Raw genomic sequence first — 16836 nt, 5'->3', positions numbered from 1 at the left:
GCCCGCCCGCGGCTCGGCGCCGGGGACGGCGGAGCTGGGCCGGCGGTGGCGGCGGTGCCGGGGTCTTGTGGCGGCAGGTAAGGTGGTGGGGGTGGCTGTCCGCTGTCGGTATCGCCTGGGTCCGACCCCGCGGGGCAGAGACGCTCAGCGCCCGCGAGGGGCCGGTGCCTCCGGTGGCGCCGCGGGGTCGCCGCCGCAGCCCCGCACTGAGCGCCCACCTGCCGGCCGCCGCGGGCTCGTCTGCTTGCGAGGGACGGGTCCCCCTGGTTTTCTATTCCGCTTCGGGTCACCTTCCCCGTGGACGCGGGCAGGCACCCTGAGGAGCAGCGGGAGCGGAGCCCCGCCGGGAGCCGCCGGTGCAGAGCCCGCAGGGTGTCACGGACACGGGAAGATGCTGGTGAGCCCCTGCCACGGACCCGCGGGCGGCACTGCTCCCTCTGGGCATGGACTTTGTCGAGAAGAGGCCATGAAGGCTGAGGTGACAGTGTCCCCAGTAGAGTCATTTTGGGCTAAAATTCCTTTGTGGGGTGGTGTCCGTCCCTCCTCTCCCGGCCCCCTTAAAATGGCCCTAAGCTCAGTATTAATTGCTCAACTGACACAGAGGACAAGCAGCATTATGTTCTTTACTATCCCACAGTGAAGTGACAGAGCATCTTTGTCCGTTGCAGGTGATTGTAACCAGCGCTGATGTGCCTAGAAGCATGTGTGTGCATGTTCAGTGTCTTCCCAGGCATCTCCTCTATCCTTTTCAATAGAAGAGATGTTTGAAAGTGTGTCTCAATTTTGTCGTGTTATTTTTGCCTTAGGAGAGTTGGCTAATGTGAAAAGAGAGTGAGGTTTTGGGTTTTTTCAAAGACATATAAGTAAAGTGGGAGAATCATTGAGTCTGTTTTGGGATTCTTATTTGTGAAACAAATTTATTTACTTTTCCAAAAGCATGTTTTAAGGTTTGATACTTTGAATTGGGGACAATTTTAGGATAACATCTTTATCCTGAAGTTCAGTGTGTTTCAAAGGAAGCTGTATACCCTCCAAGTGTATGGGAGGGAAGGCATGGAGAAGTTAATGGTGTGTCCAGATTCATTCACCAAACGGTGCCAAGACAGGGGTGGATTTCTGCATGGTAACTTACTGTAAGATAAAATTGCCCTTTTCGAGTGGGTCAGTGTTTGCAGAATACTTTGACGTTTAAAGCATTCCACTTTCTGGAGGCAAAACGTGAAGCACCGTGAGTGACACTGCAAAAAAAAAATTCCTCCCTTTAATTATCTTTCACAATCTGAGACTTCACAGATCCCCATTAACTGTTTCTGGCTGCCCTACATCTCTTCGGCAGGCCATATCAGAGCAATCATTAATTAATCCCAGGGAGAAACACTCATCTGTGCTAGTGAATTAGATCTTCATATTCCAGCCTGCCTGCCATCCCAACTGAGCTGCATTGTTCCAAGGAAAATCCAGTGGGCCCTTCTACTCATGTAACCTTGACTTTAGTGTTTTTCCTGGAGAGCACTATCAGGATATATTGACTGGTTTTTGGAATTTCCCAATAGCCACAGAAATGCCATAAATAAGGGGCTGAACACATGAGTTAAGGTTCTGTGAGTGATGGGCGGGAAGAGAAGGGGGAAAGGCAGAAAGACTGTAGAGGAAGGAGGAGGAAAAAGGAGACATCCTTTCCTTGGCATTTGCTGAATGGTAGCCCCTTCTGGTACAAAATGTATCCACAAAAAATAGAGGTGGGATAACCAATGCTTACAGACATTTTCAGCAAAGCAGTGGCTTCTGTTCACTGTTGTGTGTGTTGCCTTTGAATCAAGGATTCAAACTACACCTTTGTGTGAATCAATTTGACCCCAGTCGTTGAAATTCAAAATTATTTAAGCTGAAAGGAAGAAAATCTTATTAACTAAAATCTATTTTAATCTCCTCATATGCTTGTACCTTCTCAATCACAAAGGAATGTTACTTTTCTTTTATTGATAGCATTAAAACATGTCAGTCACTCAACACAGACAGTGGTAAATTCAGTAAGCATAAGGCATATTGATGTTACTCTATAAACTTAATGTTAAGATTGTGAATTTGTATGCGTTAGAAAATATTTGATTAGACAGCTTATTTTTTATTTAGTTTTTCAGTATATGTCAGCTTGCATTTAGAAGAAAATAAATCTATGTTTAAAGCCTCGGAGTCTTAATTTTTCTTTTTGAAGTTAAGCGTCTGACTTTTTTTGCCTTGGTATAACTATTGCTTATCATCATTCATTAACATCAACCATTCAGAAGTCAAAATGACAAAAAAATAATTCAGTAGTTTTTTTCTAATTGTCAGCTCCTTTGGAGTTGTAGGATTACCATATGTCATTCTTGAACATCTACTTTTTTTATTTACATATTTAAGAGGAAAAACTAGATTTCCTGTTTTTACAGCTCCCAGATTGCATCTTGGCTTTGAATGAAGTAGTTCAATTTATTGAGATGAATAGGAAACTCTGCGTTTTTAGAAAAAGCTACTTTTGTCCAAAGCTCATGTTTTGTTTTGCCAGCCTATGGCCCAGCTATTCAGCTGATGACACCTGTCAGTCCAGTATACTGCCACGCTTTAAAAATCCTGGCACTGATATGTACTGCCTTGAGAATTCCTTATGGCATGCTATCCTTCAGGCTGTCTGTGCCCTCCTCTAGCTCAGAATCCACGTTGGCAAGGGGGAAGGTCTCAAGAATACTTATGTACCAACCTGATGTGAGAGAAGAGGTGGCTCCAAACAGGAGAGAAACCTTCACAGGGTCCAAACTCTGTGAGAGGTATCCCTGGGGTCAGCAGTCTCACAAGGAGGTGAGGGCAGAGGAGATTTAATGAAAAGCATCTTAGTGCCAGAAATAAAATTTTCAGGTTAGAGACAGCTTCTCATACAGGATTTTTGCTAGTTAGCCTTCAGAAAAATGCAGGCTTGTACTCCAGTAGCCTCTGGTTTCCCAGATCCCTGGGTGATCCAGGTTCATATTTTTCTTCTCCTGGGATACTAAAAACCACACAAAGTGTAACAATAATAATTTCTTCCCTTCCCATACCTATTACAAGAAATGCTTGGATTGAGCCAAAATCAAATGAAAGCTGGCATGATTTTGTGTCCTTACCTCTCTGGACCTTTCCACAGGATTATGCAACAGGCCTCTTTGGAAATCCCTGCTACTTTCACCTCCTGCCTGTACATTCTCTCCTGAGGCTGCTTTTCCTTTCATCATCTCTCAACAGCAAGTGAGAGCCTTTCTGTTTTGTTGCTTCTGGTCAACCCCAGCTGATGTTCAGGCTTTCTGGTAAATTCATCTTTTTAGGGACTTCCTCTTTGGAAAGACACTTTACTCTCAGCCATGTCTTGGGGGATTTCAGTCTCATTAGAAGATAATCAGGATTTTAGAATCGAATTTCACTCCAGTGATTTTAAAAAAAAAAAAAAAAAAAAAAAGAGGGATACCAAGACAGACATCCCACTCAAAGCAGAGTTTGCAATGGTGCAAGATATAGAATATCAGCATCAAACAGTTTGAAACAGGTACATAGCTAGCTTCTAAACAATCACACACCCTGCTAATACTATACTAATGATACTGAATCATTCACTGGTCTGCAATTCAAAGTGCTGCATTTTTAATATCCTGGCATCACAGGTCTCTATCTGCATTTGTATCCAATCACAATTCCCCTGAGCCAAGTAATTTCTGCTGCTGGAGATACTGTCTAAATATCCTAGATTGTATTTACTGTGCAATGCATTAAACAATCCTGAATCACTCCCAGGAGAATATTCCAGCTCTCTCTCTGTGTAGTTGTGCTCTCCAGCAATTTCTGGGCTGCAGTCAGGTGTTACTCAGAGAAAGCTCTGATTTGAAGCCCCTAAATATCTTGCCTAAAAAGAACCACAGGATGTATGTAGCTTGTTGTTGGTATTTTTCAGATAACGTTTTCCAGACTGGATCTACAATTGATTGCATTTTCCATTAGGCTGTATGGCTGCAACTGCTTCCTCTCTAATTGCAGGTATTTCAATGTGTAGTTTCTCCTCATTTTGTCAGAGTAAAGGACTGGGTTCTTGATCTTGCCAGCACAGAACAGGGCAGGAAAGGGGACTGAGACTGAGATAGTCAGGGATCTTCTGAGTAGGAAGGAAGGAAAAAGAGCCTGAGGTGTTAACTAGTGTCCTTGCTTCTGGTTATTGTAGAGGTCAGAAAAGACCAGCATGCACTTAAACCTTTTCTTGGGAGCACTGTGTGGAAGGTGTTTTTCTCTGTGCTGTGGTATGGGAGGTGAGGGGCTCAAAGCTCTGTTTTCATATATTACTTTCTTGCTTTTTTATTGTCTAAGCGTCTGCTTGGATGCCTGGAGGGGAGGAGACACAACTCTGGTTTGTGTATGCAACATGTTCCTAGAGTGTCTTCTAATCCCAACCGAGGACAAGTTGGGTCTTATACCAATAAATATAGATGCTACGCTTGATCATAGCCTAAAGGCACTGCTGTGGAGGCAGGTGTTTGACAGGATGGCTTGTTTTGGCAAATCCAGAAGCGAGGGGTAGGGCAGGGGAACTGAGAAAGCATGCCTCTACAGTTGAAATCTAATTTTTCCTGCAAAATTTAGGGACTTTGGTTGAGTTTATTCAAGACTCATATCTAAATGCTTAGTTTGCTTTGAAGATTTCAAACCTTCCATTTCCAAATCAGGCTCCTTTTAAAGCTTTGGTTCTCTTCAAAGGTTAATGTGCCCATGCCATTCCTTGACATTTTTAGCATAATATAATAAAAATGAAGAAAGACGTATCATCCATGTGGAGACAGTGGGAAGCTTCTTGTCTTTTATCACAATTTCTCTTTCTTCTAGTAGTCTGTTCGAATAACTGGAAAGACAAGGCAAGGTAGCATTTAAGGCTTTTGCTCCAAAAAAGGTAGACTACAGTTGGGGGATTTTTAAAAAGTTGGTATACAGGAAAATTGATTGGGCATTCCATTTAATAAAAAATAAAAATGCTCAGCTATTCTTGTGTGCTGTCTTCCAGTCTTCAGTAATAAGTGACCTAGACAGTAGTTACTGTTCTGTGACATTTGGAAAAGTTATGGAACAGCAAAGGAAAATAAAAATAAAAAGATTAATGAAATAGATACTCTGTAAAATGTCCTTGACTTTAAAAATGTCTTTGAAAAATGTAATTTAGAAACAGTATAGTGATACTGTGGAATGCATCTCGCCACTACTTTTTTGGTGTTTTGTCTGTATCTGTAGAATGCTGTCAGTGTGTGTTTGGTGACTCGTGGAAGAATGGGAGAGCAAGGGGCCCTGAGCCACCTAGCATGGCCCTGGGAGCCAGGAAGCCCTTAATCCACACCTAAGCAAGTCCAGTCTTGCTGCAGCTCCAGTGATGGTCAACAGCTGAGCTGGCCACAGCAGGTTTGGCTCGTGGTGTGGTGCAGGGCTGGCACTGATGGCACCTGCCAACAGGCAGAAGCTGTGTGCCTGTGATAAACTGGAGGGACTGGGCAGTCTTGGGTCTGTCAGTGCTTGCCCAAAGAAATCATATTGCTTGCCCACACCTCCCTTTGCTTTTAGCTCAAGCTTTTAGCACCCTCTGCTCCTGAGGGGAAGGCATGGAGCATGGAGAGCTCCATTAGCAAATACCTGTATAGTTTTTGGTGACTTGGGTCATCTTGCTGTGTTATCCCCTCGGCTCAGGTGTTCAGTGCCATCCTCTGCTTTTGGCAGTCCAGCTTGAAGTCTGCTCCTGCTTGAAAGCACGCCCAGAGCATGGTCATTTTTCTTGTTTCTCTTTCCAAGAAATGAAAGTGCTTGGACGCCTATGGATTAAGCAGGGAGGGAAGGATGGATGTGAACTTTGAACTTTGATGTTAGCTTTCTTTTACCTTGCTGAGGTGGCAGAGGTACATGTTTTCCTTTGTTATTACACAGACACTTCATACAGTCTGAAATCAGCCACTGCCAGGAGGAACAGTTTTTCCTTCTTTCCTTAGACATTCCTTCCTACAGAAGAACCTGCTTGGTGAAGAATCTGTATGGCTAAAAATAACATTTTATTTTTTTCAGTGACATAAATCCCCCTGTCAAGCTCACCACAAGCTGCGCAGACCCTGGTACTGACAGGGAGGAGCTGTTCTTGTCTCACCGTCTAATACATCATTCATCAAAGCCTTGAGTATTGGCTAGTTTCAAGTAACTGTGCAATCTAGTTTGAGCTATTTCACCATGAAATAAAGAGGAAACAGACATCCTCTGTTTTAGCAGGTGAGGATGCATATGTGATAGGTAATGTGGTATCATTTAGGTATTTAAAACAGATCCAAAGCTGTGGAGGGAGCCCTACCATTTGCCTTTTTCCTATGTGATGTGTGAATTAAATGTGCTTTCTTATATATGTCTTCTCACATGTTCTTCTAGGGCCTGGGGGCTGCATGTTCTTTGTTAGACCAATGCATTTTGTCATAACACGATTGGTTGGTGACAGGAAGATCTGTCCTGAACAGCTGGATGCATCTAATACCACCTATTTTTCATGTGTACAATTTGCCAGTAGATAACCCCTTTAAAAATATTAGGGGTTGGAAAAGATCCTTTGGGTAAAACCACACACCTCCATATGCACAAAATCAGAGGCAGGGATTGAGTGGACATGGATTGGAGATGCAGAGTTTATGGAGTAAAAGCAGCAAGCAAAAGAAGACCTGTGGCTGGGAAGCTCTCTCAAGGTGTGTCTCTGGGGTAGATTTCCCTTCATCTCTTCCCCATCCTGCATAAATCACAGTGATTCTAAAGCACAGGTTGTTTTTTTGTTTCTGCAGACACCCCCTGCATGATGTGAGTGAAGATGCCGTGCCAGTTCTTCTTATTTGGTGTACATTTTATGTGACTATAAAAATAAAAATTTATGCTCCTTGCTGCTTACTGTCTACATTTTTTCCTCTCATGTCTGCTCTGAGCAGTCATAAAAAGGTTACTTGTGCTGTAGCAGGGATTTAAGATCAAGGATTTTATTAGCTTGCAGGAAGGCTCTTCCTTCCCATCTGCATTCAAACCAGATAATTTCTCTTCTGTTAGCAGCAGGATCAAACCCTGAAAACCAGTGGAAGAAGCTTCCTTTGACCTAAATGGTGCAAGGCCAAGATTTTAGGCTCCTGTTTTGTGTGTCAAAGACTATTACTGTCGCAGGAAGCATAAGCAGCCGTAGCTTTCCTGCATAGTAACAGAAGACTGTGCTTCTAAAAATTACTTTACAAAGTGTTTTTGCAGAGCAGCCTCCCCAGGGTTCTCCATCTATTTTCATATGGAGATTAATAACAAATTGTTTGGCTAATAAACTGCTCTTTGCTATCTCTGAAATATGACCATTTCTTTTCCTTCCCTCCCATGGACAGTTATTAGATTCCTGTCTGCCCCTGTGCTCCCACGTGGGAGGCATCACTAGTATGAGATGCACAGCAATTGTTAATGTTTCAGCTCCACAGCAAGGCTTTTAATGGGTGAAGATGTTGGTGTGTGGCTGAAGGAACTGATGCTGTGGACAGCTGTGTAGTGCTGAGGGCTGGCCTTATTCTTAGAAGTTGTAAAGAAAAGGAAGAGAGGAAAATTAAGCTCTTTGTACACTACTGTGATTTCTGCAAGAGCCCATTTCTTGTTTGCAACTACAGAGAAAATATTCCCAGGAAAAATGGGACTGAGGCTTGAACCTGTTCAACTCAGCAGTGCTGGTGTGGGATGTAGGGCTCCCGGTGGTATTTTGAAGTGCTGTGTTCAGAAATTCTGGACCAGCTGGCAGGGGATAGTCTAGCTGCTTCATTGGAAAACCGATGAGAGAAAAATAAACATGTACTGTGAGAACAGGCATAAGATCAGGAGGGATCTTTGTGATCTTCAATCTGACTGCTCCCTAGTGCAAACCAGAGGACTTCCCCTCTTCTGGTCAAGTACAGGTGACCACAATTTTGCCAAGATAGCCAGTCCAGATTTGGAAGTTTCCCATGACAGTTTATCACCCGCTGATAAAGGGACACCTACCCACGTTGTTAACACACCTACCTAACATCTGCCCTGTATTTGCATCTTTCAGCTTTTTATCTCAGTGCATCCTCCTCTGCTGGGTCACAAGGATCTCCTACGTACTTTTGGTTTTGATGTAGACAGACTGACATCAGATTTTACCTTCTTGTGCCTTAAACAGAATAATGTGGGCTCCTTCACTTGCTTATCCCAAGGGCTTTGACTCAGCCACAGCAACAGTGCTTCTTAGGGGCTTGTCCCCCATTGCCCATTCCCTCTCCTTTTATCAGCAAGAGGAGAAGCTGAGCTGCCACTCTCACATTACCCTGCTGTGGAGGTGTTTCCAGTCGTGGTGGTACCTCACAGAGTTGCCAGTTACCAGCAGCTATAGTTAGCTGCTATAGTGAGTTGGGAACATCAGACATAGCAAAATAACTTGGGGATCACAGGCATCTTCTGGTCATTAATCAGCATTCTGCCTGCATGGTGAGCACAGGAACAGGACACAGATTGCCAGTGCCTATCTGTGAGAGATTCAAAAGGGACATCACCTTGCTCCTTGCACAGTCAAGACTGACATAGTCCTTTGGGCTTTGGCATCACACTGAGAACTGACATTAGCTTATGTCAAACACTCAAACACCATGAGTTTAAGCAAGGCCACATCTGGATCAACTTTAAGAAAACAAAAAAGCCCAACTACAAATATTTGCCTGTAGCTTTGTGTTATTTTTAAATGTTATTTGTAAGTCATCTCCTTCTCAAGTCAGTAGGGACTGAACATGGAACTACAGCCAGGAACTTTGGGAATCTAAGCAACTTCTGTGTCTCCAGACTTTTAGTAGATTATTCTAGAAGTGATACTTTTGGTTTCTCTGTTTCCAGGCCTGTTTTCTTCACTTTTGGAAGCAGAATCTCACTGTTGTCTCAAGGGCTCATTAGGCTCAGTCAGGTGATTTCAGGGTTTTATAGATGCAAAACATGAAGTTTTACAACTGATTTTCAGAGAAAAATGTTAGAGCCTATTGTACTTCCTGAATGAAATTACAACAAAGAGTGAGTTTATTCTATAGCATGAATTCATTCAATTTACCCCTACAGGTATTTTTAAAAAAACCCAACAAACAAAAGCTTATGTGAATTTGTATTTTCCAGTATGTCTGCTAATTTAGGCATAAATATTTTATGGCAGGTGTGAAGGCAGTCTAAACAGACTCTTTCCAGCCATGCTGCAGAGCTAAAAATATTGTCTGCCCAGTGATTTAGAAGTAGCCTGGCTTCTGGGGTATGCTGAATCTTGAGGGGTTTTAAAGTCCATTTTATGTGTCTTCTGATCAGCAAGGAAGATTTATTTTCTCTAATGCACAAAAATAATCTGAATTGTTGAATTCTTCACGGCTTCATAGAGCCAAATGGGCACATTAGGCGTTAAAATGATACAATTACAAGTTTTGTGTGGGTGTGGTGTGTGTAAGTGTGAGCTTATGAGGCATAAATAGTTGATCTAAAGTTCTGCACAAAATTTCAAAACAGACCAGAAAAATCTTACATCTGTGGGAAGACCAGGACCAAACTGCCAGATTTTAAAATGCTCAACTTTTTTCTGTCATTCATTCAAGTAAAATTATTTCCACATGAATATGTAGGCTATAAACTATGACACCTGTGTTTCTTAGTTTCCTGTTAAAGGAAGGATTCAGTTACTAGGTAGAAGCTTAATTATTGGTCAGATCCATTCTTTTAAATACAAACGTTCATGTAAATGTTCAACAGAGCTCTTCAGAATTGTTAAAATGTATTGTATTCAGATATGTACCTAAGTGGTTCATGAATACTTGGCATAGTCAGTTTCCTTAAATGTTATGAAATCTGAGAATCATTAATCCTTTTTCCATATTCATGAAGCAGGATTTGTCTGCCTCGATGCATGTTTAATTATGTGGCAGCTTTCCCATGGATGACAGTTTCACATGATACTGCTGTTTACTTTGCTTGAATAAGGAGCAAAAATTTATTCTTGTTAAAAAAAAAAGTGAAGACTTGTATAGTTTTCTCTGTGCAATCAGAAGAATTTGCTGTGGTTCCAAATACCCTCTCCAGCAAAGTCATCTTAATAATAATTTTGCTTTAAATCCACTGTATATTCTGTATTTTTAAAGTATGGCAGCACTCCATATTGCTAAATTGTTAAAGTTTGAAAGATCACTCATTTTGACAGAATTTGATTAATTTTTATAATATCCTTGCAAAGGGGAGTAAATCCTTAGACGATCAAAATGAGAAAGGCTGGCACCAATATAGCTTTGTAATGCTGGACAAGCACAGTGCTCCTGTTGCAGTTGTCTCTAGGCCAGTCCCTTAAATTGGTCAACTTCTTTTTCAGCTTTGGTTTCAATCCTTTATTCTGATGCATTTGGGCCAAAACTACTGTCTTCTGTTTGTTTGCAGAGGAATGTTAAATTCACCCAGTAAACTGGTTATGTTTCTTCTTCTTATAAATGTTAATACTCTTTCCAGTAGCTTTGGTTTGTTATAGTGAAAAGCGGTCCCTAAGAATCAAGATAGATTAGATACCACAAAACATGTATCCATGTAAGAGAACTGATGTTCAGGACAGTAAAAGAGATCTTCAGATGACATTTAAACCAGTTAGAAGTAACCCTTTTTAGGAAAATTCTGCCAATCTTTTCTGCTTGCAAAGACCAAGACACTTTTTCAGCTTTCTCTCTCATTTTAGGCTGGGAATGGAGTGCATACTTTGGATACCAGCAGTGGGACATCTTACCAGAACAAAGCATCCATGGGACCATTGTTAATCAATGACTTCTAAGCACAGGATTGGTGCTGTTGGATTGGAAACAGGTGCTACAAGATGCCAGGTGAGGTGACTGAGAGCAGCAGCGGGATGGAGGAGACTGTGCAGAAAGACAGCAAGTCTGGAGGCCAGAGCCCTCGCTGTGGCACAATGAGAAGGGCTGTGGCAACCACTGTCACCTTTGATGGGGAAGCCACTATGGACCGGAGGAAAAAGAAGAAGAAAGAATCCCGTCCTGAGTCAATAATAGTGTATCGGTCCGAGAATGACAATAAGGTGGAAGAAGAACAGGTGGATGAAGAAGGAGGGGAGAGGAGCTCTGAGGAAGGCTCCAAGTTCCTGGGTCAGTCTATGACAGATGGTATGTAGTCCTGAGAACACTCACTTCACATAAGCTTTTTTGATGCCATCATGGTCTAAGGTCAAATGGAAGTGACTGTGGGACCAACCCTCTCCAAGACTGCAGGGAAGGAGAACTTGAGTTCATACATGAAAATGCTCTGAAACAGAAAGCATTACAGGCTGATTTGGGATGTCTCCTGCAGTTCTTTGCAAAGTTTGGTTGTTGCTACAGTCTTAATTTTAAATGTATGTGCTGTTTGGGGTTGATGTGCTGGTTGCAGTGCTATGCATGCAATAAGCCAGTGATGTCATTCTAAGCTGTGATCAAGCCACTGTCCACGCCTGAACAGCTGCCTGTTAAGTGAAAGGATGAAAGTAGATGGAGTTAGTGGCTCTACCTTCGATAGGAAACTTAACTCATTATCTAGGATTTACTCCTGCCTTCTGTTTGCATACACTCAGCATGGCTTCCTCTTGAAGGGTGATTATTTGGCAAGGTCATCATGGGGCATCTTTGAGTCACTTTCACTTTTGCTATCTGTCCTGGGTATCCTTGCAGAGAAGAAGTGTGGAAGGCAGGTCCTGTGGCTGTGAGTCAGCAGTGCAGGCTGAGAGGCCTTAAATGCTCCAGATACACCAGATTCCCCCATGATCCCAGACCCTATCCTCATTAGTTACCTGCTGCTTTCCTACTTCTGTGGAGCACTTCAAGCTGCTCAGCCTCTCTTTGAGAGTTTCTGAAGACCTTCTTCCAAGCTAGTCAGAATTAAGACCAGGAGGAAATATACTGTAGCCCCAAAGAGTAGTTTATGGCCAGTACCATTGCATGGCCAATCCTATGTGACCAATGTGTGTCACTTGAAAGTTAATGCATTCCCTTTGTAACACTAACACATATACCAGCACTGTCCAGTTTGGTGCCTCTACTGATTTCTTAAAATGCAAATGTAATTTTATGACAGTTTTTAAAGTTTTTCTAAACTTCAAAAATTATTTTGGATTGAGATACAATGCAAATGTAAAGTGAAATATTAGCTACTCAGGTATAATTCCATGTGTGGATATGCTTATTCCAAAACAAGAGTCTCAGTGGTATTTATCTAATTAATCCCAAGTGTCCATGCTGTTCAGGAATAAATCCATGAAGTAAACAGAGAAAACAGGCATACCATTTTCAATTGAGTTACTCTGTCTCATCTCATTCTCCTAGACTCTTGCAGCATTTTCCATTAATGTATTATCCCTAGTGGAGATACTGGTGTTTTTTCCCTTGTGATTTTGGAATTCCTGTATTTTTCCTCATTAGCTCTTCTTCCATTTTCTTCTGTGGTATTTTTTTTCCTATTGCATTGCTTCTTGCCTTCCATCTTTTAAAATTTGATTTTAACTGTAACTCCATATGCACTATCTAATTGTCTTTGGGGTCTTTGAGGGTTTACACAAAATACTTTGTACAGAAGATAAATCTGATGTAGATGAGTTTATCTGTGTTGTAGGTGTCTGGAACATGCCTTTAGACAGCCGATATGTCACTTTGACTGGAACAATCACCAGGGGAAAGAAGAAGGGCCAGATGGTGGACATCCACGTCACACTAACAGATAAAGAGCTGCAGGAACTGGCTAAGTCAAAGGAACCTCCTAAAGAAGATGTACCTGAGAAGAAGAAGAAATGTGATGTTGGGTTAGACAGAGGCCCCCACATCGTCCTCTGGACCATCATCTGCCTCCCCATCATTTTTATAGTGTCTTTTGTGGTTTCATTCTACTATGGAACCATTACATGGTACAACATTTTCTTGGTGTACAATGAAGAGAGGACCTTCTGGCACAAAATCACCTTTTGTCCTTTTTTGATTATCTTCTACCCAATTATAATTATGGTTGTTTCTTTCTCCCTAGGCCTGTATTCAGCTGTAGCCCAGGTAGCATGGTCCTTTGGGTACTGGTGGCGTGCTGTCAGGGATATGGAGAAAGGATTCTGTGGCTGGCTCTGCAGCAAGCTGGGCTTGGAAGATTGTTCTCCATACAGCATTGTCGAGCTGCTTGATTCTGACAATATCTCAGGTAGTCTCTCTGGCAAGAGCTCTGCACAGGGGGTTGAGACCTCAGCAGTCTGAGCCTTTGTCCTGGATGACTATTTTGGTCATATGCGAGTGTTCTCACCTAGAAAATAACACACTGGGGTTTTTTTAATATACATATATATTTAAACACAACATTAATAAAATATTGGGCTGAGAGTCCTCTTTCAATGTCACAGAAGGCAAGAATGCTGGCTTCACATGCTCTGGGTGGGGAGGTGCATGGCTTTCCAAGGATTTGTCATGTGTTGTAGCTAATTACAGCTTCTGGGAATTGTAAGAAAATCCAGGTCTGCAGGGCTCTGGCTGGCTGTGGAGTAGCAGAGATATATTATGTAAAGTTTACTTCTGTCAAGGTAGACTTTACTTTTCAGCAATAGGACACAGTAGTGTCCTATGACACAGTGAAAAGTCTCTGCTCAGGGGATGAACTTCAAGAGACAGGAACCCATTCAGAGGTGAAGGCTAAATTGCAAAATGGGTGATGTTCTGCAGTTTACTTAGAAAGGGTTCTTTCTCAGTCCTTCCAACAAAAGCAGCTAACTTATACAGGCTGACTGCTTAGACACTGTCAGAGTCCAGTGTCACAGACCACTGGAATAGTGGGAAAGGACAGCATAGCTGCCAACAAAGGCAAGTGAGTTCTACGCTGACCCAAAACAGCCCCATCACACAATGGAGGAGCAGGGCTTGCTTTGTAATGCTGTGTGGGAGGGCCTGATGGGGCTGTCACCAAGAACCCTGAAGTGGCTGCAGGTGCTCAGATAGCTTGGAACACAACTGCAGTGGATCTCTTGATATGTGCACTGCAAGGGAGGAAGGATCTACAGGAGTCATACACAGTGCAAACAGTTGCAATATAGGGAGGAAACACCTGCACTAAGGAGGTGCCTGCCCCTAAGGAAGGGGCAATCCATTTACATCTCACTGCAATGCAGGTGTGGACTTGCAGCACCTGGATTTAGGGAGCTGGAGTTGAAGGTGCTTGGGATATGAAGGACTGAAATAAGTTATTCTGGTTTTCAGGTTTCTCTTATAGAAGTGTTGTTGGACCTCCTCTTTCAGGATAGGGGAGTCCAGGAGTTCATGTCTATCTGTGCCTCAGCTCTGGAAATCTGTGTCGCCTTCCCCACGTCATCCCTCTTCCTGGTTAATTATATGGAAGAGCAATGGATCATACATCCTCCTCCCCTCATGTCTCATTTTCATAATGGGTGTCCCTCCTTTCTGGGTTTTTCATGGCATCATACTGGGTTCCCTGACCAGGGTGTGGCCACCATAGGCTGGAGAAATTTTAATTGTCTCCTTAAAAAATGACTAGCAGAAAAGTTCTTTTTTCTTGATCAACTATTGGGGTTTTGGCCTAAGAAGGAGATAGCAAAATAAAAGAGAGGTATAGCAAATCCTAATGGGGGCTGAGTAACACATCTGAAACATGGTTAATTTTCTCAGTGCTCCAGTTCAGTTGGTACTTCTGGAAAGTCTGTGAGCCCCAGGCCAGAGGAGCCCACCATTTGCATGCATGTAGGTAGGTAAGTTGTGGCATGCAGTCTGTCAGCTGCAGTCACTCCTGTCTCTGTAGCTGTCTCACTTCCCCAGTCTCCCTATTTAGGATGGTAAAAAGAAGAATTCAGAAGCTGGATTTCACAGAAACTAATGCTTTGTGTTGCATTTTAAGGTTGAGCTCAAGACTACACTGACTGTCCTGGTTAGAACATCTGGGAACTGGTGATATATAAACAAGTCCATCTGATCCTCTAGTCCTGACACTGAGAAATAAGTAGTTCCTGCTGCATCCTTGGTCCCTGGGAGGTCAAAGGAGCCTCTTAGCATTGGCTGAAGGCTTAACAGTGAATAATGCACAAGCCAAATATCAAGAGCAGTCTTTGCCCCACACTTAACTGAGAAAGCAGTGGTGCTCCCTGGGCTCAGGTAGAACCAGGCTGTGTTTGTTGTTTCCTACTATAATTTTTTACTGTTGAAATCTTTCAAAACAATTACCAACTTCCAGGAAAGAAAAAAAAAATAGACCCCAATCTGTGAGACAATGCCAGATAGTTTAGTATGATTCAAAGGAAGCTGACATATGCCTGGGACTAGTTCAAGCAGTGGAATGCCTTTCACAGGCCTGCTCCAATCAGGCAGGCTGATATGCCTCTGAATTAATGGAGGTGCTGAGGATAAGCCATGCCAGTGCTGGCAGTCTGTAGTGACCCAGTGCAGCCACTCTGCTTAATACTGCTCCACATGGAAATTGCAGGCTCCCACATGGCTGGAGCATTGGAATAAGTGATGCTTAACAAGCATTAAGGAAAAGGAAGGTCCACTGGCAAGTGTTCTCATGCTTTGCCTAAAGGGATACTGCTGGCATGAAAGGGGTGAATTGTGTATCTTGGCCCCAACATGCAGCAGACAAGTTTGGGGAAAGGATGGCTGGCAAGTGTGCATTGCTGCAGAGGGAGAAAACCCAATTCAGCTGTCACTGCCAAACAGCAGCTGTTCAAGGCTAGACGAAAGGCTGGGGTCAGTAGCACAAAGAGCCTTCAGCTTACAGAGGGCTTGAATAATAAATATGAGCTCATTACAGAATACATCCATGTGAAATGTCTGCTGAGCTGCAGGATTTGCTTTCAGGATTGTTAACAGCCCGCTGGAGTGGAGACAAAACCAAATCTGTACCTCTCACTGCTAAGTAGACACAAAGGAGCGTCAGAGGAGTCATAGTACCCTCCTTCTGCAGTGGCAGCTGTGCTTCTGGGTTTGGAGGTCACATTTTGGGCGACAGCCTGGGAAAATCCATCATGTGTTTTCTATTCTTTACACTTACCTAAGCTTGCATTGGCTCCTGCTAAATTCAAGGCATTCTGTCATTGATTTTGGTGGGGGCTATTTTAAGCTTGGAGTTAGTTCTGGTGCTTGGGGTTAGTTCTGGTGCTATTTGTAAAAGTTTAATTCAGACTTTTCTCTGAACAACTGGATAACTTTCTCTCTTGCCCACTATCCTCTGTAGCAGTTTGCTTGTTGCAAAATATATAATAATTATCAATTGTTGTAATAGAAAAAAGCACAAGTTTTTGTCTTGTTCTACCCCATTTTCAGAAACTGACAAGTAATTTCTGCTTATATGCCACTGTCAGACTGCAAGGAATTCCAGTTATTCTGATTGTTGAGTGCGTTTCTGGCTGCTCTAGTCTGGATGTTTTTTTTAAGTAAAGATACTGTTTGCTGATTGTTCATTTTAATTGCATTCCCTTTTCCCATCCTTGCTGGCCTGGGTGGAGAATAAAGATATCTGTGGCTTTACAGGAGTGTTGCTTTCATGCTTCTGTTTGACTTTGTGTTAAAATCAGTGCTGTGGGACAGACACAGTCATTCTGTGCTGATAATGGATTAGAATTCATTGTATTTGAATATCCACTTTAAAGTGTGTCTGAAATGGGTCTAAGTCCTACCCTTTGTTAAACAGTGCCTATCCAGAATTGTCATATATCTCTGGGGCCTGAGCTCTTTGTTTTTACTTCATAGCTCACATATGAAAACTTTTGATTTAATTTTG

At 42.7% G+C, this 16836-nt stretch overlaps 1 protein-coding gene across 3 annotated transcripts; it reads left to right on the top strand.

Annotated features, from left to right (window-relative positions):
* Window positions 1-4: 4 nt before the first annotated feature.
* On the top strand, window positions 5-16583 carry TMEM169 (transmembrane protein 169). 3 transcript variants are annotated; one of them, XM_088168233.1, is made up of 4 exons: window positions 5-77; window positions 10778-11216; window positions 12694-13263; window positions 14959-16583. In XM_088168233.1, exons 2-4 carry the CDS (start codon window positions 10913-10915, stop codon window positions 14961-14963), a joined length of 879 nt encoding a protein of 292 aa, XP_088024359.1. In that variant the 5' UTR covers window positions 5-77; window positions 10778-10912; the 3' UTR covers window positions 14964-16583. The 3 variants fall into 3 exon arrangements, with proteins under 3 accessions (XP_088024359.1, XP_088024357.1, XP_088024358.1); XM_088168232.1 differs by adding an exon at window positions 6094-6291 and having other exon boundaries at window positions 22-77; window positions 12694-16583; XM_088168231.1 differs by having other exon boundaries at window positions 12694-16583.
* The last annotated feature ends 253 nt before the right edge of the window (window positions 16584-16836 follow it).

The sequence above is a fragment of the Sturnus vulgaris genome, chromosome 7, assembly GCF_052056855.1.
Source record: "Sturnus vulgaris isolate bStuVul1 chromosome 7, bStuVul1.hap1, whole genome shotgun sequence".
Taxonomy (NCBI): domain Eukaryota; kingdom Metazoa; phylum Chordata; class Aves; order Passeriformes; family Sturnidae; genus Sturnus; species Sturnus vulgaris.
This window is presented reverse-complemented; position numbering and strand designations above follow the sequence as displayed.